The sequence below is a fragment of the Tamandua tetradactyla genome, chromosome 10, assembly GCF_023851605.1.
Source record: "Tamandua tetradactyla isolate mTamTet1 chromosome 10, mTamTet1.pri, whole genome shotgun sequence".
NCBI classification, from domain to species: domain Eukaryota; kingdom Metazoa; phylum Chordata; class Mammalia; order Pilosa; family Myrmecophagidae; genus Tamandua; species Tamandua tetradactyla.
Window position 1 is genome coordinate 26800310 of NC_135336.1, and position 27598 is coordinate 26827907.

At 39.8% G+C, this 27598-nt stretch overlaps 1 protein-coding gene across 2 annotated transcripts in view; it reads left to right on the forward strand.

Annotated features, from left to right (window-relative positions):
* The first annotated feature begins 2165 nt into the window (after positions 1-2165).
* The window catches only part of B4GALT4 (beta-1,4-galactosyltransferase 4), a 66884-nt gene continuing 41451 nt past the window's right edge, over positions 2166-27598 (forward strand). The window contains exons 1-5 of one of the 2 annotated variants that reach the window (XM_077118251.1): positions 2166-3653; positions 12747-12856; positions 18663-19065; positions 22035-22267; positions 24213-24400. In XM_077118251.1, coding sequence (XP_076974366.1) covers positions 18813-19065; positions 22035-22267; positions 24213-24400 — 674 coding nt within the window. In that variant the 5' untranslated portion in view covers positions 2166-3653; positions 12747-12856; positions 18663-18812. Of the gene's footprint in view, positions 3654-8056; positions 8127-12746; positions 12857-18662; positions 19066-22034; positions 22268-24212; positions 24401-27598 lie in introns of those variants that run through there. The other variant, XM_077118254.1, reaches the window with a different exon arrangement.

Consider the following 27598-nt stretch of genomic DNA (forward strand, 5'->3'; position numbering starts at 1 on the left):
CACCAGAGCCGCCCTCCAAGCAGAGGCTAAAGCGAATCTCCCCGCGCGGGGAGGCGGAGCCCGCGCTCAGGAGGCGCCTCGGGGCGGCGGGGGCGGTCCTTGCGGCCGCTTTGCCCCGCCTCGCGTTTCTCTGGGCCGGGCATGTGGCCGCAGCGTCTGGGTGAGTACGCCCGGCCTTGGCTCTGCGGGCGCCCGCGGCTCACGGTTGCGTGCGGAGGGCGGTTGCGGGCGCCTTTTGGGCGATCCCGGGCGCAGGCCGGGCTCTGTCTCCGGGCCGGCAGGGCCGGCGCGGCTCAGCCTCGGTGGGGCCGTCCTGCCTCGGCTGGCGCGGAGGGGCCGGGCAGGGGGCCTGGGGAGGCCGAGCCTGGCGGGAGGGCGAGCCTGGCGGGAGGCACCGGCTCAGGTGCGGGGGCTCCACCGCGGCTGAAACGCTGTCCGGTGGGGCGAAACCCAGGGCCACCCCCAGAGCCCGGCGCAAATATGCTGGGGCCGCTCCAGCAGCTCCCTCCCCGCCGGGCGCATCAGTCTTGAAGAAAATCCCTTCCTCCTCGAAGCCCACTTTCCCTTGGGTTTCAACTAGGAAACGGCTGGGTGTAGACTGGGCCTGCGAGGAGGGGCCTGCGAGTTCTGAGCTTTCACCAAAAGGGTGACCTCACTTGGATTTTAAAAGCACTACAGGGACACCTGGCCTTGCTCAGGCTCTCCAGTGACCTAGTGTCTGGCTGATCGCTGCCTGTTAAGGTTCGGTTTCCCATTCAGTTAGGGCCCTTAACTCTTAGTTTGAAAGAATTAGAAAAGCCCCGGGGGAATGGGCTGAGAAAAAGCCTGTGGGTTGGTGGCCGCGGGAAAGCAGTTATCCACAGGGAGTTGCAGGGCCGTCAGCGTTCAAGGTGAGTGAGGCAGGAGGACCGGGAGGTGGCGAGGGCACAGGTAGATCTCTCCAGCTCTCTGTTTATAAAAAAGATCGTAATTTAAGGTTTGAGGTAAGTAGGATTTTTCTTTCTTTCTTTTTTTAAGAAGGGAAACGAAGGTATTCAGGATGCAGGCAAGTCAGGGAATCCTACCTAGGGATCCTACGATTCCTGGTATAATAAAGTTGAGAAGTTGGGTGTAAAAGAGAACGTGGAAAATTACTCTGAGCACCTGGGGTGGGATAGTACTGAAATGTTTCTCACCTGGGAGAGAGATTGGACCTTAGTTTATCTTTTTGGAATTTTATTTTCTAGAACATGGTTGGCCTTTATGAAGACTATAAACCACATGAAATTGCTGTTTTTGTGTGCGTGTCTGTGTGCACTTTAGAGAAAGACTGTCCATCGCTTTGATCAGACTAAAAACATTCATTAAAGAGAAGTACTGAACTGTTACAGAACTGTTTGAGAACATAATCTTGGGAAGAGGGGTAAAATCATCTCTACTGATCATATTTTATATGCAACTTGATGTATAATGTGCTTTTTTCCGAGATGCACGCGAATGATTTGAGAACTAACCATCTCTTAGAAGATTTTTTTTATTTAGAGTAGAACATGGAAAGCCAGTCAGTCATGTTTTTTTCTTTTATTAAACCATCAATCAACAGTAGTTCTCTTTGGTTGCGTATCTGGGCTCCTGTTAAAAAATATGGATTCCCTGGCCTTTAAAATAAAAATTTTGGGGAATGGAGCCTAGGAATTGGAATTTCGAACTGAAATCACGGGGTTCTCTGGCACTGAAAAATATTGATAGCCTCTGAGATTCTTTGAGATTGGGGTTGTCGGGGCCTATTTATAACAGGTTTTCTCAAAAGTTCTATGGATAAATTGCCACCAATCCTATGTAACTAAAAGTTATAATCCCTGTCTTCCTAAGTCTCAATATATTTAAAAATTATATTATCAATAAAAGCTCCCTTTTAGAAAAATTTGAAGGGGTAGAAGAGATAAAAAATTCCCTCATCACATAATCAGGAGACACCATTAGCGATTCCTTCTGTTATTTTCCATATAAACGACATGCACACCCACATATAGTGCATAAGATTGTATCCTACATACATTTTTATATTCTGGATAGCTTTTTAACTTAGCTATCCTGAACACATTCCCATAAATTAAAATGTGCCATTTTTAATGAAATTACACATATGCTGTAATTAATTAAATCAGTTCCTTCTGTTAACATTTTAATGTTGAGTTGAATACTGTGGTTTACTTCGCTGGTCATTTCTAAATGATGGAGTCTTGTAGATTGATTAGGTTGAATTTTAAATTTGGATCTGGGTGAAGGTCAGTTATTGCACAGTGGGACATTGAGGCCATAATGCACGAGAAAAGTTAGTTTGTTACTCAGGTCTCAGGGAGAGAAGAAGGGGTGTCATGAGGGGGTCACAGGAAGTGTGACCAGCTAGGGTGGCTCAGCTAGCAGGTGGGGAGCACACAAGCAGAGCTAAAGGGACCCCATGGGCTTGTGCATTTATTTGTAGTTCATCGTGGAGGTTACTAGATGTCCTGTGGGATACAAGGATTAAAGCAAACATGCCAAAAAGGGAAAGGAACTGGGTGGTCCGAGAGCAGTAGGATAGTTAGTTTATCATTTGGGACCAGCTTTAGGTTTTGGGTGAGACTTACTAGGGCTGTGCTAGTGGGTTTGGGCTCTGGGGAGTGTGTGCCCCGGGGCTGGAAACTGCTTATTTCTTAGGCTAAAGGTCAGTGTTGAGGCAGATGGCTTAGCCAAAGTAAGATGGATGCCCAGGCAGCACACATATGCAGTTTGATAGTAAAACACAGTAAAAAACTAGTCAAATGCATTTTAAAAACCTCATTTTCACATAACTCCTTACTGCTTTTCACTAGAAGGAAAATTAACATCTTTGGACGATCTATTGTATTACAGGTCCATTCTCTTATTTCAGTGTTTCTCAAAACTGAAGAAGCATCTGGGATTCATTTTTCTGAGTCCCAGGCCCAGCTGTTCCAACCCATTATATTTTCTCTGGAATGGGTCCCAGGAACCATTAAAAGAGTTTTAAAAAAACCTCTTCTGTGTATTTAGTATAGGCACTCTTGGAATTACACATTGAGAAATGCTTTTTAAGTAAATGGAAAAACAGATCCAGAAACTTAGGTCACTTGCCCAAAACCATTTATGCCTCTGGTAGCCAGAATTTGAACTTCGTTGCTTCTGATTTCTGACTCCTTGTTTTTTTCCCCATTCCCTGAGAACTCCTCAAACCTCGTTGATATTCCCCTAATGACTGCAGAAAGTGAGCTCTTACAGGAACCCACTATAGCATTCTCAGGTATAGCAGAAAATGACACATAGGGACACAAGGAACCTTCATTGAAATCTCCCACCAGAAACTCCTGTGAATTCTGTTATACCATGTAACATATAATATATAGACAGTTACAAATGTTTCTCAATTAAATTTACTTCTTAACAACTCTTGCTGTAAAATGGGTGTTGCAGGGCCATCTGATTTCAGCTCTCTGCCCAGAGGCAGGTTTGTCCACTGCAGTGTGCTTGGGTCACTCCCTCTGTGGTTGAGAACCTTGTGGGTTCCTGGAACAAAGGGCACGTCAAGCAGCAGCTTCTCATGGAGACACAGAGGAGAAGCACCACTTCAGAATATTCAGTTGTAGAGGATCAGGAGGCCATAGACATGGCCAAGAGTAAGTACCATGTACAAGATATGGGGCCCAACACCCTTAAGAAAATTTTGGTGTTAGTGAACAGAATGGCGCTTGTATTGGGGTGAGCTCAGAAGGAGATAGAACCAGGCTTTTTTTTTTTTATTATTAATTTTTTAATTTCTAAAAAAATGTAACAAACACAAACGTTCTTGACATGTGATCGTTCTGTTCTACATATATAATCAGTAATTCACAATAGCATCACATAGTTGCATATTCATCATCATGATCATTCCTTAGAACATTTGCATCGACTCAGAAAATGAAATAAAAAGACAACAGAAAAAAAATTCATACATACCATACCTCTTGCCCCTCCCTTTCATTGATCACTAGCATTTCAATCTACTAAATTTATTTTAACATTTGTTCACCCTATTATTCATCTTTGTTCCGTATGTTTTACTTGTCTGTTGATAAGGCAGATAAAAGGAGCATCAGATGCATTGTGAAAGCTGTATCATTATACAATCATCTTCAAGAAACATGGCTACTGGAACACAGCTCTACATTTTCAGGCAGTTCCCTCCAGCCTCTCCATTACATCTTTTCTTTTCCTTTTTTTTTTTTTTTTTGGCTTTTACAAAGGGGATTTATTAGGTTACAGATTTACAGTTCTAAGGCCATGAAAATGTCCAAATTAAGGCATCCAGAGAAAGATGCCTTAACTCTGGAGAAAGGCCGATGGCATCTGGAGTTCCTCTGTCACATGGAAAGGCACATAGTGATGTCTGCTGGCCCTTCTCTTCTGGGTTGGTTTCAGAATGGCTGTCTCAGCTCCTATGGATCTTTCTTTCTTCCCTTGTGGTGCTTTCTTTCTCTCTTAGTTCTCTCTCATAAAGGTCTCTAGGAAAGGGTTAAGATCCACCTTGAATGGGTGGGGTCACATCTGTATGGAAACAAACCTAGTCAAAAGGTCCCACCCAACAACAGGTCTGACCCCCGCAAGACTGGATTAAAAGAACATGGCTCTTCTGGCATTTGTAACAGTTTCAAACCAGCACATTATGCACTGGAGATTTTCCTAGACCTATACATAAAAGAAGTCCTTGTTCATTTGACAGCTGCATGGTATTCACTATATGGATTTCTATTAATGTATCTAACCAGTTCCCAATTTTTTGGAATTTAGGTTGTTTACAATATTTTACTATTACATGTAATTCTGCAATGAATACTCTTATAATTCATTATTTCACAAGTGTCTGAATATATCCGTGGCTTAAATTCCTAGAAGTGGAATTGCTAATTGAAGTATGTGCATATTTGTAATTTTAATAGAAAAGCAAAACTGTTCTCCTTAAAAGTTGTATCCATTAATATTCCCACCAGCTTTGTATGTCTGTGCCTCTTTACAGGCGGAAACTTTTAGTAGGACTGGAAAGGAAAACTAAGGATTTGTCCAATGGGTATTAGGTCGAGAGAAATGATGTTGTAGACAGCGGGACTAGCACATTAAGAAACACAGGAGCAAGAGAGAGGTAGCATGTCTTCTCCATTACGTCTTGACTAACAAGGTGATATCTATTTCATGCGTAAGAATAACCTCCAGGATAACCTCTTGACTCTGGAATCTCTCAGCCATTGACACTTTATATTGTCTCATTTCGCTCTTCCCCCTTTTGGTCGAGAAGGTTTTCTCAATCTCTTGATGCTGAGTCCCAGCTCATTCTAGGATTTCTGTCCCACATTGGCAGGAAGGTCCACACCCCTGGGAGTCATGTCCCACGTAGAGAGGGGGAGGGCGGTGAGTTTGCTTGTTGCATTGGCTGGAGAGACAGGCTGCATCTGAGCAATAAAAGAGGTTCTCTTGGGGGTGACTTTTAGGCCTAATTTTAAGTAGGCTTGACCTATCCTTTGTGGGGTTAAGTTTCATATGAACAAACCCCAAGAATGGGGGCTCAGCTTATAGCTTTGATTGTCCCCACCATTTGTGAGAACATCAAGAGTTCTCCACTTGCGGAAGTTGAATTTTCCCCTTTTCTCATCATTCCCCCAAGAGGACTTTGCAGATACTTTTGTACTCACTGTTCAAATCACTCTGCCCTACTCAAGTTTCCATGTATTTATGATGTTCAATTAAGCTGTTCACATAAGTTATATTAGGAACTGCATTAGTCAAAATATAAATTTTGTATCAAATAAACATTTTTTGCTTTGGTCTCACACATAAGTTAAAATTTTAAAATGTTAATTACCATCTATTTTCAACACTCTGCAGTATTGACATTCCTTTGTTCTTCCTCATGCAAAAATGTTTTTAAATTTGTACATTTAGTCACTGTTATTATACACTCTAGGCATTCCTAGATTATATCATCTCAGTCTTTATCATCTGTCTTTCTAATTTCATTTGTGTCCCCAGCCTTCTATCATTCTCACATTCAGCTTCATTCAGTGTTCTAACATAATTGTATTACAGTTAGGTAGTATTGTGCTATCCATTTCTGAATTTTTACAATCAGTCCTGTTGCACATTCTGTATCCATTCAGCTAGTTATCCAATGTCTTACCCTACTTCTGCCTCCTGATGGTCTCTGTGTACCAACTGAAATTCTCCAAGTTTATTCACTGTCAGTTCATATCAGTGAGCCCATACAGTATTTGTCCTGTTTTTCTACCTCATTCATTTTTTACATATTTATTTATTAAAAAAATTAAAAAATGAAATAAAAATTAACATAGATAATCAGTAATTCACAATGTCATCACTTAGTTGCATATTCATCATTTCTTAGAACATTTGTATCCATTCAGAAAAAGAAATAAAAAGACAATAGAAAAAGAAATAAAATGAAAACAGAAAAAAAAAAAGATACCTACCATACCCCTTACCCCTCACTTTCATTGATCACTAGCATTTCAAACTAAATTTATTTTAACATTTGTTCCCCCTATTATTTATTTTTATTCTATATATTCTACTCGTCTGTTGACAAGGTAGATAAAAGGAGCATCAGACACAAGGTTTTCACAATCACACAGTCACATTGTGAAAGCTATATCATTATTCAGTCATCTTCAAGAAACATGGCTACCGGAACACAGCTCCATTTTCAGGCAGTTCCCTCCAGCCTCTCCCATCCACTGAATGCATAAGAATAACCTCCAGGATAACCTCTCGACTCTGTTTGGAATCTCTCAGCCATTGACACCTTGTCTCATTTCACTCTTCCCCCTTTGGTCGAGAAGTTTTTCTCAATTCCTTGATGCTCAGTTTCAGCTCACTATAGGGTTTTTCTCAATCCCTTGATGCTGAGTCTTAGCTCATTCTAGGATTTCTGTCCCACGTTGCCAGGAAGGTCCACACCCCTGGGAGTCATGTCCCACGCAGAGAAGGGGAGGGTGGTGAGACTGCTCATCATGTTGGCTGGAGAGAGAGTCCACATCTGAGCAACAAAAGAGGCTCTCTTGGGGGTGACTCTTAGGCCTAAATTTTAAGTAGAGTTGACTTATCCTTTGTGGGGTTAAGTTTCATATAAACAAACCTCAGGACTGGGGGCTCAGCCTATAGCTTTCGTTGTCCACACCGTTTGTGAGAATATCAAGAATTCAACTTGGGGAAGTTGAATTTCTCCCCGTTCTCACCATTCCCCCAAGGGGGCTTTGCAATTACTTTTCCACTCACTGATCGAATCACTCTGGGATTCATCGGGGCATCACTCTGGGCAAACCAACAAAAATCTCATGTCCTACCCATGATTCCAAGTACTTATGGTGTTCAGTCAAACTATCTACATAAGTTATATTAGGAAATGCACCAGTCAAAATATAAATTTTGTACCAAATAAACATTTTTTGCTTTAGTCTCACACGTTAAGGTGATATTTTAAAATATTAATTACCATCTATTTTCAGCGCCCTGCAGTAATGACATTCCTTTGTTCTTCCTCATGTAAAAACATTTTTAAAATTTGTACATTTAGTCTCTATTATTGTACACTCTAGGCATTCCTAGGTTATACCATCTCAATCTTTAACATCTATCTTTCTTTCTGATTTCATTTATGCCCCCAGCCCTCCTCCCTCTATCATTCTCACATGCAGCTTCATTCAGTGTTTTAACTGAATTGTATTACAGTTAGGTAGTATTGTGCTGTCCCTTTCTGGGTTTTTACATTCAGTCCTGTTGCACAGTCTGTATCCCTTCAGCTCCAATTACCCAATGTCTTACCCTATTTCTATCTCCTGATGGTCTCTGTTACCAATGAAATATTCCAAGTTTATTCACTAACGTCAGTCCATATCAATGAGACCTTACAGTATTTGTCCTTTTGTTTCTGGCTAATCTCACTCAGCATAATGTCCTTAAGGTCCATCCATGTTGTTACATACTTCATAACTTTATTCTGTCTTACAGCTGCATAATATTCCATCTTATGTAAATGTCACAGTTTGTTTAGTCAACTCTCTGTGGATGGACATTTTGGCTGGTTCCATCTCTTGGCAATTGTAAATAATGCTGCTAATTAGTGTGCAAATGTCCATTTGTGTCCTTGCCCTCAGTCCTCTGTTTAGAGGCCTAGCAATGGTTGCCAGGTCATATGGCAATTCTATACTTAGCTTCCTGAGGACCTGCCAAACTGCCTTCCAGAGTGGTTGTACCATTTGACATTCCCACCAACAGTGGATAAGTGTGTCTCTTTCTCCACATCCTCTCCAGTGCTTGTCGTTTTCTGTTTTATTGATAATGGCCATTCTGGTGTGTGTGAGATGATTTTGAGTTGCTTTTCTCTAATGGCCAGGGAAGTTGAGCATCTCTTCCTGTGCCTTTTGGCCATTTGTTTTTCCTCTTGTGAGAAGTGTCTGTTCAAGTCTTTTGCCCATTTTGTAATTGGGCTGCCTTTTTGTTGTTGAGTTGAAAAATCTCTTTATATATTCTGGATACTAGACCTTTATCTGATATATTGTTTCCAAATATTGTCCCCCATTATGTAGACTGTCTTTTTACTTTCTTGATGAAGTTCTTTGATACACAAAAGTGCTTAATTTTGAGGAGTTTCCATTTATTTATTTTTTTCTTCAATGCTCATGCTTTGGGTGTAAGGTCTAGGAAACTGCCTCCTATTATAAGATTTATAAGATATTTCCCTACATTGTCTTCTAAGAGTTTTATGGTCTTAGATCTAATGTTTAGATCTTTGATCTGTTTTGAGTTAATTAATTGTATAGGGTGTGAGATATGAATCCTCTTTCATTCTTTTGCATGTGGCTATCCAGTTCTCTAGGCACCATTTATTGAAGAGACTGTTCTGTCCCAGGTGAGTTGGCTTAACTGCCTTTTCAAAGATCAATTGTCCATAGATGAGTCTATATCTGAAGACTCTATTCGATTCCTTTGGTCAGTATATCTATCTTTATGCAGTACCATGCTGTTTTGATCACTGTAGCTTCATAATACACCTTAAAGTCAGGTGGTATGAGACCTCCGACTTCATTTTTCTTTCTCAGGATACTTTTAGCTATTTGGGGCACCCTGCCCTTCCATATAAGTTTGGTTATTGGTTTTTCTATTTCTGAAAAGTAAGTTTTTGGGATTTTAATTGGTATTGCATTGAATCTGTAAATCAGTTTAAGTAGAATTGACATCTTAACTATATGTAGTCTTCCAATCCATGAACATGGTATGCCCTTCCATCTATTTAGGTCTTCTGTGATTTCTTTGAATAATTTCTTGCAGTTTTCTGTATATAGGTTTTTTGTATCCTTAATTAAATTTATTCCTAAATATTTTATTCTTTTGGTTGCAATTGTAAATTGATTTTTTTTCTTGATTTCCCCCTCATAATGTTCATTACTAGTGTATAGAAACACTACAAATTTTTTTTTGTTTTTTTATTTTTATTTTTTAAACTTTTTAAATTAATTAAAAAAAATTAACAAACAAAACATTAAGATATCATTCCATTCTACATATACAATCAGTAATTCTTAATATCATCACATAGTTGCATATTCATCATTTCTTAGTACATTTGCATCGGTTTAGAAAAAGAAATAAAAAGACAACAGAAAAAGGGGAAATAAAATGATAATAGAGAAAAAAAATATTGTATATACCATACCCCTTACCCCTCGCTTTCATTTACCACTAGCATTTCAAACTGAATTTATTTTAACATTTATTCCCCTTATTATTTATTTTTATTCCATATGCTCTACTCTTCTGTTGATATAGTAACTGAAAGGAGCATCAGACACAAGGTTTTCACATTCACAAAGTCTCATTGTGAAAGCTATATCATTGTTCAATCATCATCAAGAAACATGGCTACTGGAACACAGCTCTACATTTTCAGGCAGTTCCCTCCAGCCTCTCCGCTACATCTTGAACAACAAGGTGATATCTACTTAATGCATAAGAATAACCTCCAGGATAACCTCTCAACTCTGTTTGGAATCTCTCAGCCATTGACACTTAGTCTCATTTCACTCTTCCCCCTTTTGGTCCAGAAGGTTCTCTCAATCCCTTGATGTTAATTCTCAGCTCATTCTAGGGTTTTTCTCAGATCTTTGATGCTGAGTCTCAGCTCATTCCCGGATCCCTGTCCCATGTTGCCAGGAAGGTCCACACCCCTGGGAGTCATGTCCCACCCAGAGAGGGGGAGGGTGGTGAGACTGCTCGTCATGTTGGCTGGAGAGAGAGGCCACATCTGAGCAACAAAAGAGGCTCTCTTGGGGTTGACTCTTAGGCCTAAATTTTAAGTAGATTTGACCTATCCTTTGTGGGGTTAAGTTTCACATGAACAAACCCCAAGTCTGGGGGCTCAGCCTATAGCTTTGGTTGTCCACACTGCTTGTAAGAATATCAAGAATTCAACTTGGGGAAGTTGAATTTCTTCCGGCTCTCACCATTCCCTGAAGGGGGCTTGCAAATACTTTTCCAGTCAGTGATCAAATCATTCTAGGATTCATCGGGTCATCACAACACTACAGATTTTTGAGTGTTGATTTTGTAACCTGCCACTTTGCTGTACTCATTTATTAGCTGTAGTAGTATTTTTGTAGATTTTTCGAGGTTTTTAACATATAGTATCATATCATCTGCAAATGCTGAGAGTTTTACTTCTTCCTTTCCAATTTTGATGCCTTGTATTTCTTTTTCTTGTCTAATTGTTCTGGCTAGAACTTCTATCACAATGTTGAATAACAGTGGTGATAGTGGACATCCTTGTCTTGTTTCTGATCTTAGGGGGAAAGTTTTCAGTTTTTCCCCATTGAGGATGATGTTAGCTGTGGGTTTTTCAAATATTCCCTTCATCACGTTGAAAAAGTTCCCTTCTATTCCTGTCCTTTGGAGTGTTTTCAACAGGAAAGGATGTTGAATTTTGTCAAATGCCTTTTCAGCATCAATCGAGATGATCATGTGGTTTTTCTGCTTTGATTTGTTGATATGGTGTATTACATTAATTGATTTTCTGATGTTGAACCATCCTTTCATACCTGGGATGAATCCTACTTGGTCATGGTGTGTAATTTTTTTAATGTGCTGCTGGATTCGATTTGCAAGAATTTTGTTGAGGATTTTTGCATCTATATTCATCAGAGAGATTGGTCTGTAGTTTTCTTTTCTTGTAATATCTTTGTATGGCTTGATATGAGGGTGATGTTGGCTTTGTAGAATGAGTTAGGTAGTTTTCCCTCCGCTTCAATATTTTTGAGGAGTTTGAGCAGGATTGGTACTAATTCTTTCTTGAATGTTTGGTAGAATTCATATGTGAAGCCACCTGGTGCTGGACTTTTCTTTTTGGGGAGTTTCTTAATGACTGATTCAATTTCTTTACTTGTGATTGGTTTATTGAGGTTGTTTATTTCTTCTCAAGTCAATGTTGATTGTTCATGCCTTTCTAGAAAGTTGTCCGTTTCATCTACAGTGTCAAGTTTATTAGCATAAAGTTGTTCATAGTATTCTCACAACACTTCCTTTATTTCTGTGGGTGGGGTCAGTGGAACCATGCTTTTTACTGTTTACGTTTCAGATTTTAAAATTCTCCCAATGTGGAATTTTAAACCTATTTATTTTTTTCCTTCTCAACTACTCTTTATTTTTGCCCTCTTATTTCTCCTGTCTCAAGCCTTTTAGTACAAAGCTGAGATCATAGTGTTTCTTGCTTCAACTAAAAAGTCAGTTTGAGACACTAAGAATACAGAAAAATAGTGATTCTCTTTAAGAATTAATTTTACTACCATATGTGGATTTGGATTATATTGTCTCTGCTTTTTTTTAAATAACTAATTTAAAAGTTACAGTAAAATTCTAATTTAACTTTTTTTAGGGGTGTAGTGGTGCATGGCCCAGGAATCAAACCTGGGCCTCCTGCAGGGAAGGCGAGCATGCTACCACTGAACCACCCATGCAACTCTTTGTATTTAGTTTTTGTTTATCCTTAGTTTCCTCTAGTTTGAAATAGTTTCCCAGTTTTCCTTTGACTTCATGACATTGACCCATTTGAAGAGGACTGATCAGTTATTTTGTAGACTGGATCTGATGTTTCCTCCTGCTTGTAATGAAGTTATACATCTTTGGCATGAATAGCAAAGATAAAGCTGTGTCCCCCTTAGTGCATCAGATCACAGGCTTGGTGAGGTCAGTTGGTCTTTTCACTGGTGACATTAACCCTGATCGCTTGGTTAAGGAGATATCTGCTTGGTTTCTTCACTATATAAAGTTACTGTCTTTCTTTTTGTAGTTAATACATGTCTTGGGGAAGACATTTTGAGATTATACAAATTCTGTTTATCTTCAAATTTTTGCCCATTTATTTTAGCATCCATCAGTGGATCTTGTCTGCAACAATTACTATTACAGTGTTTGCCTAATGGTGATTTTCCATCTCCCACTTTTCTTATTTGAAATTTTACTGTAACAAATTTCTATATTTGATTATTTATATTAGTATGGGTGCTTAGTTGTTTATTTTACTCTATAGGTTAAAATACAATGCCATTATTATTTATTTTGTTGCTCAAATGGTTCCTGGTTTGGGTATGAGAAGCTCAGTCTTTGACTTTAAGTGACTTACAAATGTAAATGGCTGCTAACATTCCTGCTTCCTTCCTGCCCCCTTCCAGGGAACTATTGCTCCCTCAGCGTCTGCGTCTGCGCAGTGATCACTTAGAAGCCTCCTAAAGGAGCTGTAATTGGGAGAATGAATACCAGAGGCCCAGGGAAGATGGGACAAGTGAGTACAGATTTTCACCTCCTGGGAACTCTCAGGAATAAAAGGAGCAGCAAAATGCCAGCCCTTCACTGATGCTCACCCAGTAGGACCCAGTGGCCAGGACTACATCATGCCCACTCTGGGACACCTGGTATCCGAGGAATTACCAGATGGGTTCAGGGATATTGGAATGTTGATTTGGGTGCTCTCAGCTGCTAAGTGAAGACCATGCACTTATCCCTGCTGTATAAGTGTTTAGTAAATATTTGTGAAGGGAACCTTGGAGGGGGAAAAATTGTGTCCTTTTCAAGATTCTCCAAGAATGATACTTAGCATTCCTGCTGATTTACCTTTTGTTGTAGTTTGTCTCCGTTGCTTAAAGTATTATTATTATGGAAAATTTCAAGCATACCCTAAAGTAGAGAGAATTATATAATGAACCCTTAGGTATCCATCACCTATCTTTACTAATTCCCATTATTTTGTTGGTCTTGTTTTCTATCTTTTCCCCTATTTGGAAATAGGGAGGTTGGAGTGTTCAAAAACAAATCGCAGGCTTTAAAATCTAGGAAAGGATTGAGATTAAGGGCTCTGCCTTAATTCTGTTTTTATTCTCTGGTTGCCTAGCACTATGCCTGAAAAAAGTAGGTGCTCAGAAAAGTCTGGTTAAATTGAGAGGAAACATACAAAAGTTATGAAAACATAACCATTGTGAACTAACTCTAGGGCAGATTTGTAGAAAGGAAAAGGGTGGTGAGTCTTACCCTAAAATAACTTCTTTCATGCTGCCTAAATTTGTTTTCTACATTCACTCTTTCCCTGTCCTATTAAGACAGACTTGATTGAAAAAATAACTCCAGGAGAGCACAAGGTCTCTCATTCACTTAATGTCAGTATAAGTGAGCCCAATCCAAAGCGACCAACCAGGAGTCGCTTGCCCTAGAAAGAATTTTCTGTAAAAAAGTATGATATATTTTACTGATTATAAAAGTAATATGTAGTCATTGAAAGAAAAATAGGAAATTACAGCAAAATAGAAAATTAAAATCATGCACATAATTCCAGAGATATTATCTTTGCTAACATTCTGATAACCTCCACACATGAGTCACACTGGCAATCATAGTCAGTTTGGCTTGTACCTGGAAATATACCAAGTGTGTTTGTATACACTATCTCATTAAATTCTTACGGCGATATTGCCAGATAAGTATTTTTAACCTTTTTTTATAGCTGGGTGTTCTAGTTTGCTAGCTGCCAGAATGCAATATACCAGAAATGGAATGGCTTTTAAAAGGGGGAATTTAATGAGTTGCTAGTTTACAGTTCCAAGGCCAAGAAAATGTCCTCAGTTGGAAGAGCACATGACGAACATGGCAGCTTCTGCTGGCTTTCACGTGGCTTTACTAAAAGGGAGTCTCTCCAAAATGTTTCCTCTTTTAAAGGATTCCAGTTAGCAGCTCCACCTTCAGTGGGTGGAGACACACCTCCATGGAAATTATCTAATCAAAAGTCACCACCCACAATTGGCTGGGTCACATCTTCAGGGAAACAATCAAAATACTCCCACCCAGCAATATTGAATGAGGATCAAAGGGCATGGCTTTTCTGGGGTCCACCACAGATTCAGACCAGCATACTGGGGAAATATAGTGAGAAGGATTACCTTCAGTCAGATAGCTAATGAGCAGGCAGGAGTACGGCGTACTTCGGGATATTTACTTAGGGGAACCAAGGACACCTCACACTTGAGCTTCCTTCAGGCTGGCTCCCTGTATAGCCAGTTCTGGCGAGGGCCCTGCGGCTTGAAAAAAGGGGGAAGTGATTATTTTTAACTGTGTCTGACAGTCTCAAGAAGAGAGGTTAGCAATGAAGGGCTAATTATAAAGTAATTACTAATAGTGGCTCCTTGCTTTTAGAATAAATTTCTTATCCCATGGGCTGCAGTTCAGCAATATTAGTTTATGATTATTCCCAGCTCTCTTCCTCTTTGGTAGATTTTTAAATCTCTCTTAGCCCCTCTGTAAAAATAGTGAGCTAGATGAGTCTTCTCTAAGGTCCTTTTTGGTTCTAACACTGCGGTAATTTTATGATCATAAGTCACTTCAGGCTGGTGGTTCTTACATTTAAGGGAACTACACTTCCATAAATTACTCCTTGAAAAGCAATGTTCCCAGACTAAATATTCCAAGATTGAGATTTTAGCAAACACTATCACCAATCCTAATGTTAAAGCCTTCTGCAGTTAAGTCTATAAGAGGTTGTCTGATTGGCCCCAGGTGCTTGAAAACTTATTGTTACCTGGAGAGGAGAGAGCAAGCTGTCAGGAGGGTATTTGGAGCAGATGGTCCCAAGGAGAGGGACAGGAGGAAGTGGAAGAGAGGTCAGAAGCCACCAAGGGGAAAGGTGCATATTTCAAGGGTTTGTGTTGAGTGGATCCTGGCAGCAAGGAGGAGAAGGGGGAAATGACCGTGTACAGGATGCATAAGAAGCACAGGCTCCAGGCCTGACCACTGGCTCCACCCTAGCTCCATTACTTACTAATCGAATGGTTTTGGACAAGTTACTTACCTTCTTTAAACTTTAGTTTTCTCATCTGAAAACCGAAGAGAATAATAATTACCTCACTGGGTTGAGATGAGAAATAAATACGTTCATACGTGTGAAGCCCTTAGCCCCAGTAAATTTTCAAATAAATTATTGTTCTTATTAGCTATTACTACTGCCTGCAGGATTGACACAGGCCATGCTATCTAATTGCTTCCTGGGTCGTGTTCTCTTTTGTGGACTGACACAGGAACCTACCCTCGATTTATAACGTTGTGTCTAGAGGGAAAGGCTCTTTAGTCTCAAACTAACCCAGAGCTTAAGTTTTGGAATACGACCCTTTAGTAAGTATAAGGCCATCTATAAAGTGGCTGAATTGTTTATGGGTTGTTGTTAGTTTTCTATTTTACAGTTACTTGCCATTTGCCTACCCAATGTCTTATAAAAACAGTAAAGATACTTTGATTGCATTATTAAAGGTCAGAACCACATTATAAAATAATTCTAAAAATAGAAGTTTAAAAAAACACTGCTAGCTAATCCTTTATTCCTTTTATTAGCTTTTGGGTATATTCCTTTTTAGACTTTTCTTATTCCTTTATCTTTAGTGGTAATCATAATACACAATAGACTTTATTTTCTGTTTTTATTTCTGTCACTTAAGATTTAATCATAAGTTTTTTCAAGTTATTCCTTACTGTAGAAAATATTTGATCCCCATTTTCTCCACTTCATTAAGGATGAGTGTGGTCATGGAAATTATCAGTGCCCTGGCTTCAGCATTTTTTGTGTTCTTCTGATAACACATTTAGAATTTGAAGAGGATTGTTTTGAAGATGCAGGGAGAATGCAGGAGGTGTTTTTGCCTGTGCCCCCAGGGGTCCTCGCCAAGTAGCCTTCATCACCTCAACATATTTACCAGGATCCAAGATGGGTTCTCAGTTGTGTGGCCTCAGAAACCGGGTTTTTCTCCATGACTAAGCATAGCCACCTCTTAGAGGTGAATTCACATTCTCCTACTTCGTGTTACTGAAATATGCCATCAGTAAAGGGGTGATTCAGGCCACCCTCACATCTATATATTTTAGTGTAGTATACTCTACACTATGTATAGACTAATATAATCGTAGCAATGATGGTCACCACTTCATGGTTCCTTACTGTGCACCAGATAATGAGCTAACATGCTCATTATATTATTATTACATCAGGCCATCCAGTCCCCACCATAACCTCTCTAGGTAGGCACTATTTTTATTCCTCTTTTACAAATAAGGAAGTGAAGGCTCAGTTAAGTGACTGGCCCAAGGACATGACTGGTATGTGGGGAGCTGTAGTTTTTGTCTAACTAAAAACCCCTGATCTTATTAAACATAGTGTTCTTTTTTTTAAAATTAATTTATTTTTTATTTATGATACATAACCACATACAAGCACAAACATTCTTATCATATCATTTTGTTCTTGTTATATAATCAGTAACTCACAATATCATCACGTAGTTTCATATTCATTATCATCATCATTTCTTAGAACATCTGCGTCAATTCAGAAAAAGCAATAAAAAGAAAACAGGAAAAAATTCATACATACCAAACCCCTTACCCCTCCCCTTCACCGGTCACCAGCATTTTAATCTACTAAATTTATTTTACCATTTGTTCCCCGTATTATTTATTTTTAATCCATGTTTTACTTGTCCGTCAATAAGGTAGACAAAAGGAGCATCAGACACAAGGCTCTCAAAACCACACAGTCACAGTGCGACAGCCATATCATCATGCAATTATCTTCAAGAAACATGGCCACCAAAGCACAGCTCCACTTTTTCAGGCAGTTCCCTCTGGCCTCTCCATTACACCTTAACTAAACAGGTGATATCTATTTAATGCATAAGAATAACCTCCAGAATAAGCTCTCGACTGTGTTTGGAATCTCTCAGCCATTGACACTTGTTTTGTCTCATTTCACTCTTCCCCCTTTTGGTTGAGAAGATTTTCTCAATCCCTTGATTCTGAGTTCCAGCTCATCCTAGGATTTCTGTCCCACATTGCCAGGAAGGTCCACACCCCTGGGAGTCATGTCCCACATAGAGAGAGGAAACACAGTGTTCTTTGAGGACTCTTACCTGTTGTTATGACAGATTATTAAATCCTGTGTTAGGATTCTCTTATGTCTCTCCCCCACTCCCCCGCCCCTCCCAGTGTTGGGATGTGCCCTTCGTCAGTGCCTCACTGTGAATATAACATTTATTACAGTCCTTGGCTTTTCATTCCTTGTTGTTGAAGAACATGTTTTTCTAGGTTTCACAGGGAAGAGGTTTTATTTTTACCCTTATTCTCTCTTGGGGTTGACATATGTTTCTGTAACAGGATTTTGTATTTTGTCAACCTTCTCTTAAAGCTATGACAGGAAGATGTAATTGAGGAGAGAATGGTTAGAGTCTATTTTTTAGGCTCTGCCCAGCTCAAAACTTCCTTCTCTTCTTTGCTTTCTCTTCCTGTACAATGTCTGGAAATAGCTTCTCTTCTTGGGTGATGGACAAACTGGCTGTAACCCAGAGAGAACTTCTGTGATATATAGATGTGGGAATCTTCCACCTCTAAGATCTTGATATTCTGATCTCTGAAGTCCAGGTCTGTTGGGAATTGATTTTTGGTTTGTGTTGAAATGAATCATTTCAGGATAGGATTTCTGTTTTGCTTTGGTAGAACTGTTTGAATGCAATATACCAGAAATACGTTGGCCTTTACAAAGGGGATTTATTACTTACAAGTTTACAATTCTAAAGCTGTGAAAATGTCCAAATTAAGGCCAAGAGGACAATACCTTCTCTGAAGAAAGGCTGCTGGCGCTCCTCTGTCCCATGGCCAGGCCAGTGGTTGGCGATGTCTGCTGGTCCTTCTCTCCTTGGGTTTTGTTGCTTCCAGCTTCTGGCTTCAGTGGTTTCCTCTCTCATCTTCTGTATGTTTCTGTCTTTTACCTTCTGTCTCTCTTAACTTCTGTGTGGGGATTTTTCTCTGAATTTCATCTCTGGGTTTTTTTTTTTTCTTTCTGTCTTTTATCTCTTATAAAAGACTCCAGTAAGAGGATCGAGACCTACATTGAATGAGGTGGGTCACATTTCAATTGAAACAGCCTAATCAAAAGGCCCCACCACAGTAGGTCCAAAGCCACAGGAATGGATTAAAAGCACATGACCTTTTCTAGGGTACATAACAGCTTCAAACCATCATTATTTCCCCTGGAAACAAATTTTTTTTTTATGATTGTCTTTTAGAGATTGTTGGAGTAGAACAACTGAGCAAAAGCAGGCATTGCATCTTCAGTTGCCATCAAGTCTGCAAACAGATTGGAAAAATTGAACTTGAAGAATCCTCCTAGCCTGAATTGAGGCAGTGAGATACACATAACTCACATAATAAAAGACATGGGCTTCAACTTCACCTTCCACCTTTCCTACAAATTTCGATTGCTGTTTCTTTTTACCTTGTGCCTGATGGTGGTCGGGTGGGCCACCAGTAACTACTTTGGGGATCCTATTCAAGAGGTTCCTAAAGCAAAAAATTTCATAGCTCATTTCAACAAGACTGCAGTTTTGAAGAAGGAAGAAGTTGTGATTAATACAGCAGCTATGAGAAAAGCAGAACTTGAAAATTGCCCTTATTTGTCTCCATACCTCAGTAAGTTTTTCTTTTTTTTCCTTTTTTACGAGTAACATGTAAACTTTTTATTTCAAGATGGCACATATACAGAAGTGTACAGCTTGATTACGTTTCATAGAATGAAGACACCTATACACGTTTGTTTGTAATAATAAGTAAATTAAGAAAGGGAATATTACTAGAATCCTAGAGATTTCCATGCTTCTTCTAGGCACTAACCTCTCTTCAAGATTCTTTAGCACCATACCTGAGATTTTCCTGTTTTTGAACTTTATTAATTGAAAACAAACTTTATGTACTCTGCTGTGTCTGGCTTTTGTTGTTCAATATTATGTTCATGAGATCAACCATATTGTTGTATGTAGCTTGCTCATTTTCATTGATGCATAATATTTCATTATATGAACTTACCCAATTTTATTATCCAACCATGAAAATCTCAATAGCATACAGCAGTAAGCTTGTATTTAGCTCACAAGACTATAGAGTGAGTGGGGCGGGGTGGGGGGTAGTTTGATCTAGCCTGGGTGGCCTCTTCTCTATGTGTTTCTCACCCTCCTGGGACCAGTGGACTAGCTCGGACATGTTCTTCTCATGGCATTGTCAGAACACAAGAGTGCAAGTGGAAAAATGCAAGCACACTCAAGCCTTCCCTCATTGCACATCTGTAAACATGCCCTTGGCCAAAGTATGGTGTCAAAGGTCAAAGACTGAGTGAGTTTTTCAATGTTGTCTTTAATGTTTATTTCTTAAATATGTTGTATATTTTGATTCTCCTTTGATCTTACCTTTCAATTTAAATGAACAGTAAAGCAGTTTTAGTGAACGCATTAGAGAGAACACCATGCTTTGTTAGTTCCCACACAGCTTGATTCTCTAGAACATAAAAAAATTGTTTCAAGTTCTCCAGACACTCCTCTGAGCCTTTTCTTGTGTTGTTCCCTCTTTCTAGAATGACTTTCCTCAATTCGTGTCTGCCAGGCAGATTCTTGTTTATTCATCAAAATTGCAGCTTCACATGTCTCTTCTTCTAGACAGGTTTCTGGGACTGCCCAAGTCCCACAAGATAAATCTTGTGTTTGCTTTGTGCCAGAGCACTGTTGCCTGCGAGCACTGTGCCTGCCTGTGTTTCTGTTGTTGTGTGATCCCCATGTATTGTTCATCTATTTGCTTTTCTTCCCCAGGAGATGGCGAGTGGGATGTAGTGAGGGTGACCCTTTCCAGCTCTGTGGAACTCTAGTGTCTCACACAGAACTGGGTAGAGCTGGCTCTGCATACACTAAATTAGCTCTCTGTGGGGTGGCCTTATACTCTTTGGAGGCTTGCTGCTCTTAGCTGAATAAAAAACTGCAGATGCTGTTTCCTAATTGAATCACAGTCTTGTACTGCATTCATATTGGTATGCTGTTCCAGTCGCAGAAATCCCAAACATTGCTCCTAATTGTGTTAGGGAAATTGTTCGGCTCACAAATGACATAAGTTGATATATAAAAATGGACTATTGAAATGCAAATCTGACTGTATTATCCCCCTTGCTCAATATCCTTACTGCATATTTAAGAGATAATTCCACTCATAGAGGGTGGATGGACTATGAGATAATACTGAGCAAATACCTGGATTAAAGGGGATGGCATAAAGTAATGGTGTATTAGGAAGGGCCGTTAGTGGCTTTAAGGTGGAGTAAACTGTAGAAGATTGGGGGAGTGATGGGCAGACCATGAGAGTAAGTGGAAGCAGGTGGTAGAAGGTTAGGACACATGAAAAGTTAAGCTAGAAGGTGAGCAAGGGGACTAATTTATTTTGGAAGCATTGCATGAGGTTCTTTCAGTGTGCAAGAACGGAGCACAGTGAGGTTTCTCCAGATGATAGAATTTATTAAAAGGCTACCCACAGGAAACTATCTCAACAGCCAAGCAATACCTCTAGTAGCTTTTGCCTTTCACATAACTCCATTTCTCCCTGTCTATTTTTAGGGCATTACTGATTGCCGACTCTTAGTCTCCAATGCAAGCCCCTCAGGAAAGATTCTTGTTACTCCCTCTGACCAGGTGGTTTCAAGTAGTTACTTACCCTCAACACTTGCAGAGTCTTTCAGCCACTTATACACTGGAGGGTGGTCTAAGCAGCCATGGCCAGGTTAGTGGATAGGTCACATGGAGCAAAGCACTGTGACTTATACGTAGGAAGGGCCTGTGACCACTTTGCTCAGGAGGGGATAGTGCAACATGTAAGCATGTTGAGATTTTACAGCCTGATCACTGTATATCTGTCAGTATTTCCTGTTAATCTGGATCAGGAAAGGAGGTTGTAGCTTTAGCCTGACCTTTGAACCCTTGCACAGGATTAATTATACCTGGATGGCTCTTAGGTTTCATTCAGCCAAGCTGCTTCTAGACTCACTGAGCACATGCTGTGCTGGACTGAAAGATCTGTCAAGGGCTGGAATGGGGAAATTGTTACAGGTGTTGTATCACTGGGTAAGGGGTAGGGTACTTTCTACTTCCTTCCACTGCTTTATCTTCAAGGAGCTAAGACAGTTCCCAAGAGCTCAGGGAAGAAATGGGAAAAGGGCCTTTTCCATGGGCTTGGTTCTGTCAGCACTCTGAAAGAGACTTGACTCTCCTAGAATTTTGAGAAGGAACAGAGGAAAGAACAAAAGAAAATTTGAAGAGTCACTTTGTTCTCTGTCCTTCAGGGCAACTTTGTGTCCCTGGGTCATGGAGGGAGTCTGCCTCTCCTACATACAGGTGAAACAAGGGAACGCTGTTACAGATCAGTTACTTGCTTTTGCAGCCTATTAACTTAGTTACATGTTTCTGTGATTATAACTTATAACCAAATGGAGCTTAGAGCAATTATAATAAAAGTTAGCACTCATATAGGGCTCACTGTGTGCCAGGCAATGTTCCAGTGCTTTCCATGTAGAAACTCATGGAAGCCTCTCAACACCTTATAAGAAAGGTACTGCTCTGTGTTTATTGTAGGAGGCCTGAACAAGCTCAATTTCAAACCAGATCTCACTTTGGAAGAAGTAAGGAAAGAAAACCCTCACGTGGAGGGGGGCCGGTATCGCCCAGAGAAATGCAAGGCTCTACAACGAGTCGCCATCCTCATTCCCCATCGGAACCGAGAGAGACACCTGATGTTCCTGCTGGAACATCTCCACCCCTTCTTGCAGAGGCAGCAGCTGGAGTATGGCATTTACATCATCCACCAGGTGAGTGTGGGACTGGCCTCCTGGCCAGAACCCTGTCCTCCTTCCTGGTCCTTCTCCCTTGGGCTCTTGGACACCTTACCCTTTGTCTATCTTGGTAGAAGGAGCATCATCAAATGGGCATTCTCTTACGTTGTTTATCCTTGAAAGGGATAGAGGAAGTTCTTGTCTCAGGTTGTGGGATTATGGAACCAAGTTCTGGGAAATTTTATTGACCCTTATATTAATCTCTGGAGGAAGGCTGGTGTTTTTGTTAACCCTTTCATGTTAGCCAGTAACTGCTATTAAGATATTTCTCTGAGATTTATGGGCTCCCTTATGCTTTCTTCTACATTTGCCATACACTACCCAGAAAAATGTTAGAATTCCTTTTCAATATTGAGTATGTCTTTTCATGGAGATCTTCATAGAAGGATTTGACAGAATTCTGTGTGTCATTAGCCATGTTAAATTTTCTTGTAATAGTACTAAGAATGTTTTCACCTTTCTGCCTTTAATTTTGCCACTATTTATTATGTAAAACATATTATGTCTAATTTTCACTTTCTAGATTTATGACTTTACCTCCCAGGAACAAGATTTAGTAGAAAAACAGTGTAAATGTAGGCTGCGTTTGAGGAATTCAGCTCTAAGATCAATGATTCAATTAAAGATGCCTCTATTTGTTTTAAAGTTTACTGAAAGAAGAATAAGGCATCAGTTTAAATATCCATGTTAGTTTTTTAAGATTGGCCCGGACCATCCAAATAATTCTCTCTCAAATCCTTAAAAATTCTTAAGAACCTGGCCAAAATCATTGACTTCGTACTTAATGTTGGGTAAACCAGTAATATTTTGTTTTAGGCAAAATTTTTGACAGATCAGATGATGCAGCTAGTTCTGCAGTGTATACTTTATAATAAACTCAGACTCTTAAAAATCAATATACAGGCGGTGCAACAGTGGCTCAATGGCAGAATTCTCGCCTGCTGTGCCAGAGACCGGGATTTGATTCCTGGTACCTGCCCATGTGAAAAAAAAAAAAAAAAAAGATCTCAATATTCATAGTGCATCTATGCCCATTTTTGAGGACTTGAAACAAAATTTTAACTTTATATTTGCTTATAAATATTTCTGTTTTAACATTGCTGGTCATAGCTGTGATTTATTTGATTTTGCATTCCTACTCAGGACAGCAACCCTCAACGTATATTATATTTTTGTGAATAGGAAAATGTATCTACTTGTGTTACTCTTTTCAGGAAATCACTGTGATAATTTCCGAGAACTGATTATACTTTGTTAAGATAAACTGTTTATTGAACTAGAATTTGATCCAAACAGCTATGGCAAAATTAATACTGTAACTTCTTTTTCATGTTGTGACTTTGACCATATTACAGGCCAAATCATGTTCTTTTTCACCCAGTGTTTGTTCTTTTTTTTTCTCGTCTCATAAAGCTAGTATGAGGATTAGCCTCAATCTTCATCATTATAATGTGATTCTGTTACAGTGTGTCCAAGAAACTTTTAAGCAGCTTAGAAATATTAACAATAACCTTCTCTGTTTTTAAGTCAGGATTTCTTGATCCTTTCTGCCAGGCCATTAACTAAATCTCCTGGAAGCTTCATGTAAATTTGTAACAGAGGGTAAGATAGGGATCAAATGAGAATTGAATACTGAGGAAATATATACTAATTGGCGTATTAGTATGTAAAAAAGGCCTTGTAGTTTTTACATGGAATTAAGATAAGCTTTTTAGTTATGAAATGAAAAAGTATGTATAAAACCTAAAGAAAAAAAAAACGAATGGTCTTTTATCATCACTACCTTTACTCTGTCCAGTCTTTACGTCATACATATAGTCTTTGTGAGTCAGCAAGAATAACATGAGAAATCAGAACTAAAGAGGGGCAAAGTATGGATCTATCTTAAGAGATTTTCAAGTTTTAATCTCCATGTCTGCAGGCTGGACGTAAAAAGTTTAATCGAGCAAAACTCTTGAATGTGGGCTATTTAGAAGCTCTCAAGGAGGAGAATTGGAACTGCTTCATTTTTCACGATGTGGACCTGGTGCCCGAGAATGACTTTAACCTTTATAAGTGCGAGGACCAGCCAAAGCACCTAGTGGTCGGCAGGAACAGCACTGGGTACAGGTAAGGCTGCTCGGCTGATGGGATGGCTAGGTCACAACGGTTGCCCTGCTTATAGCCAAGGCTATGTGGATGTAGTGTCCACACTGCCTTAGGGAAATAAGAAATAGGAAAAATGGTTCGTGGTATTTCATTTAAAGTACAAAACAGCAAACAGAGAAAGTAATACAGACACAACTCCCACAGTATCTTTGGCAGAGGATCACAAAGACAAGGGAGAAAGAATGAGAGAGAAAATAATTCAAGCATTGCAAATGGTGGCCAGCTTCATTCTGCAGTGCCCAGCCAGTGGAACTTGTCCCACACCAAACGGAACTCAAGTAACTTATCATCTAACCTCACTTTCTCCTCTAAGAGGCAATGAGATCTTGCTCCCTAGGTCAACTCTTAGGCTTCTGTTGTGAGACCGTAACATTTCAACTGGCATCTCTCCAGCTTTTGGGGAGGGCGGTAAGAGTCATATTCATTGTGTAGTCTGCTCAGGAGCTAGGACACCAAGGACAAGTCCCTTTCTCTCAAAGCCACTGCAGGAGGTGTAAGGTACTATCATCTCTGTCCTCTTCTTCTTGTCCAGAAGAGGCATAGCTACTTTCCAACCATTTTCTTTTATGCTACTTTCTTATTCAGGAAATACAGTGACCAAAAAATTTCTCTATGAGAGAAAGTCCAGTTTGCTAATGTGTGTGCATGCTTTCCTGTCTGATTTCCCCAAGCTCTTCTGTTTATGTGTGCTCATATCTGTGGTGCTTGTCATTCTAGGGGCCATGAGACTGTTGAATAAGGTAGAGTGTATTCTTCAAGGAGTTCCCTGGAGTGCTGGAATGGGGAGATAGGTTGCTACAATGGAGTTGCATCATTTTTGCATTTCACTTCTATGAAGTCATTAATAAGTACTTGGCAATGAGAAGTGGAGAGGTAGAGAGGGAAGAGAAAAGATAACTAATATAGGGGTTTCCACCAGCCAAGTGTGTAATCTGGGGTGAGTGTGAGATGGAAACTGTGACTCTCTTCATAAATCACTTGGTTTTGGTTTCCATGTTTCTTTTATGGTGTAGGCCTTTCCCTTTGGACTATTTGAGAAACTTTTAAGAGAAGCATTGACTGTTGGTGATTTTTGCCTCATACATAGACTGACTTTAAAGTCCAATCCCTGCATAGGCTGTGGGATTTAAACAAACAGGTAGAATAAAATATGATGGGTGGGAGCATGGAACACATGGGGAAGGGTTTAAAACTTTTTCCCAAGGAAGGTGGCATCTTATCTTATCGGATATTTGGGAGCTAGCTGGTAAAGTTCCAAGATATGGAAAGTAAGAGAAAACATAGCATAGTTTTTGGGGAAATGCAAGTAGGTCATTAGGACTCAAGGATAAATATTTGGGAGGGTGGCAAGCAGAGAGGTGAGGCTGGGAAGGGGTGAGATTATGAGGCCTGGTTTGCTCTGTTAAGGGGTTTGGATTTTCTTTGGAAGGGAATGGGGAGCTGTCGACACATGGTCACAGCTGGGGAATGATAAGAGACAACTTAGTTCATTTCAGTGTTTACATGCTGGATAGAGCAAAGCAAGAAGGAAGAAACTGAGAAGAGCGATATCCCATCCTGAATTACCAGGGCAGGGCAGTGGGGCCAGAGACCAGGGAAGGGGTCCTGAAAACAGTCAGGTGTTTTTCTTTGAGGAACTTGACCTTTGAATCTGAATCTTATTATCTGGAGGGTTTTTGTGTGTGTGTGTCCTACGCTACCTCTACACTGAAGAAAGTAGCATATTGTGGCCGAACACCTTGGTTTTATTCAGAAACTTGTCAAATCTACCATCTGTTCATTTTTTGTGTTAAATTAATCAGATAGTGTTATCTATAACAGCAAACACCAGTCAGACCCTTGCCATAGATGATAACTTAAACTGCCCATTGCCCAATTCTTTCTAAATGTGTATGGTGAGAAATTATAATCACAAAGCATTGCTTGAAGGGCAGATATTTTGCTAGGAATCTAGGTTTTATCTCTGTTTTAAAACTGAACCATTAGAAAGCTGAGTTCTTGGTATTCCTACCTGGAATGATGTTGAGTTCCACCTGGGTGTCACAGGCTTGTCTTTCACAAGGAAACACTCACTCCAAGAAATAGCCCATGCATGAATCCTGCTTTTGTAACTTGCTATTGTAATCAGCCAGGCATTTCTTTTATAACTAAATATTAGGAAAGACTTTGTCTCCCTTGAGTAAACAGCAGGTTTTCTTAAAACAAATCAAGTCTATCTTTCCTTTTGATCTGGATGCAAGAAACTATGGCCTTCTTTCAGAAACTAAAAATAATCTCATCACTTGCAAATCTGAATCCTAATACATTTCTATCTTAATTTTCATCCTGATTAAAGTTTTTCTCTGGTCTTGGTTTGCCATTTATATTCTTCTATTTTATTGTGTCATATGGACTGTCTCATCATTGTGGCCAGGATAGAAAGATGTATAAGTGAAGTAGGAGTTGACCTCTTCCCCATTCATTTTTTTGTAATTGTATTTTTTTCTTTTTTTTAGAGAAGTGGGTTTACAGAACAATCGTGCATAACCCCCCATATTTTTTGCCTTTGCCACTTTGAGCAGAATCCCTTTGGTTTCAGGCAGCTATGGGTCTGCCCCCTGCTGGTAACTGTGTCATTGCACAGAAGCCACAGAACTTGTTCCACACTTTATTCGCTATTGCAGCAACACTGTGAGTAAGATGAGAAGTGCAAGAAATATTTTCACTTTACACACATGCAGAGGGAAGATGTTAAAGTAATTTTCCCCAGGTGTCAGACTTGATGAAGCCAGCAATAAATTTTTCTCACTCCTTGGGTCAGTGATAAAGCTCTGGTCCAGCAGGTGGCCAGTTTTGCTGCCAAGAATTCCTTCGGAACCTACCTGCTCTTTACAAGGACTCTTCTGTTATTTTATGCTTTATTTTCTTCAACCTTGGGCCTTGAAGACCTTTAAAAATAAAAAATCCTTGTGAAACTGAGAGTTCCTTGACCTTTTTCACTGACTTGACTCCTGTTTCTCCTTCAGAAGCTCTCCACCTAACCTGGCTCCATGTGGACCTCAAACAACCTGCATTTGTCTTCTTCCCAGGCTTTTCCTTTTGCAGTTCTAGCATCAGCAATTCCTTCATTTTCCTACCTGTTCGAGTATTTCCAGGCCCAACTCCTCCTGATGTGCCTCT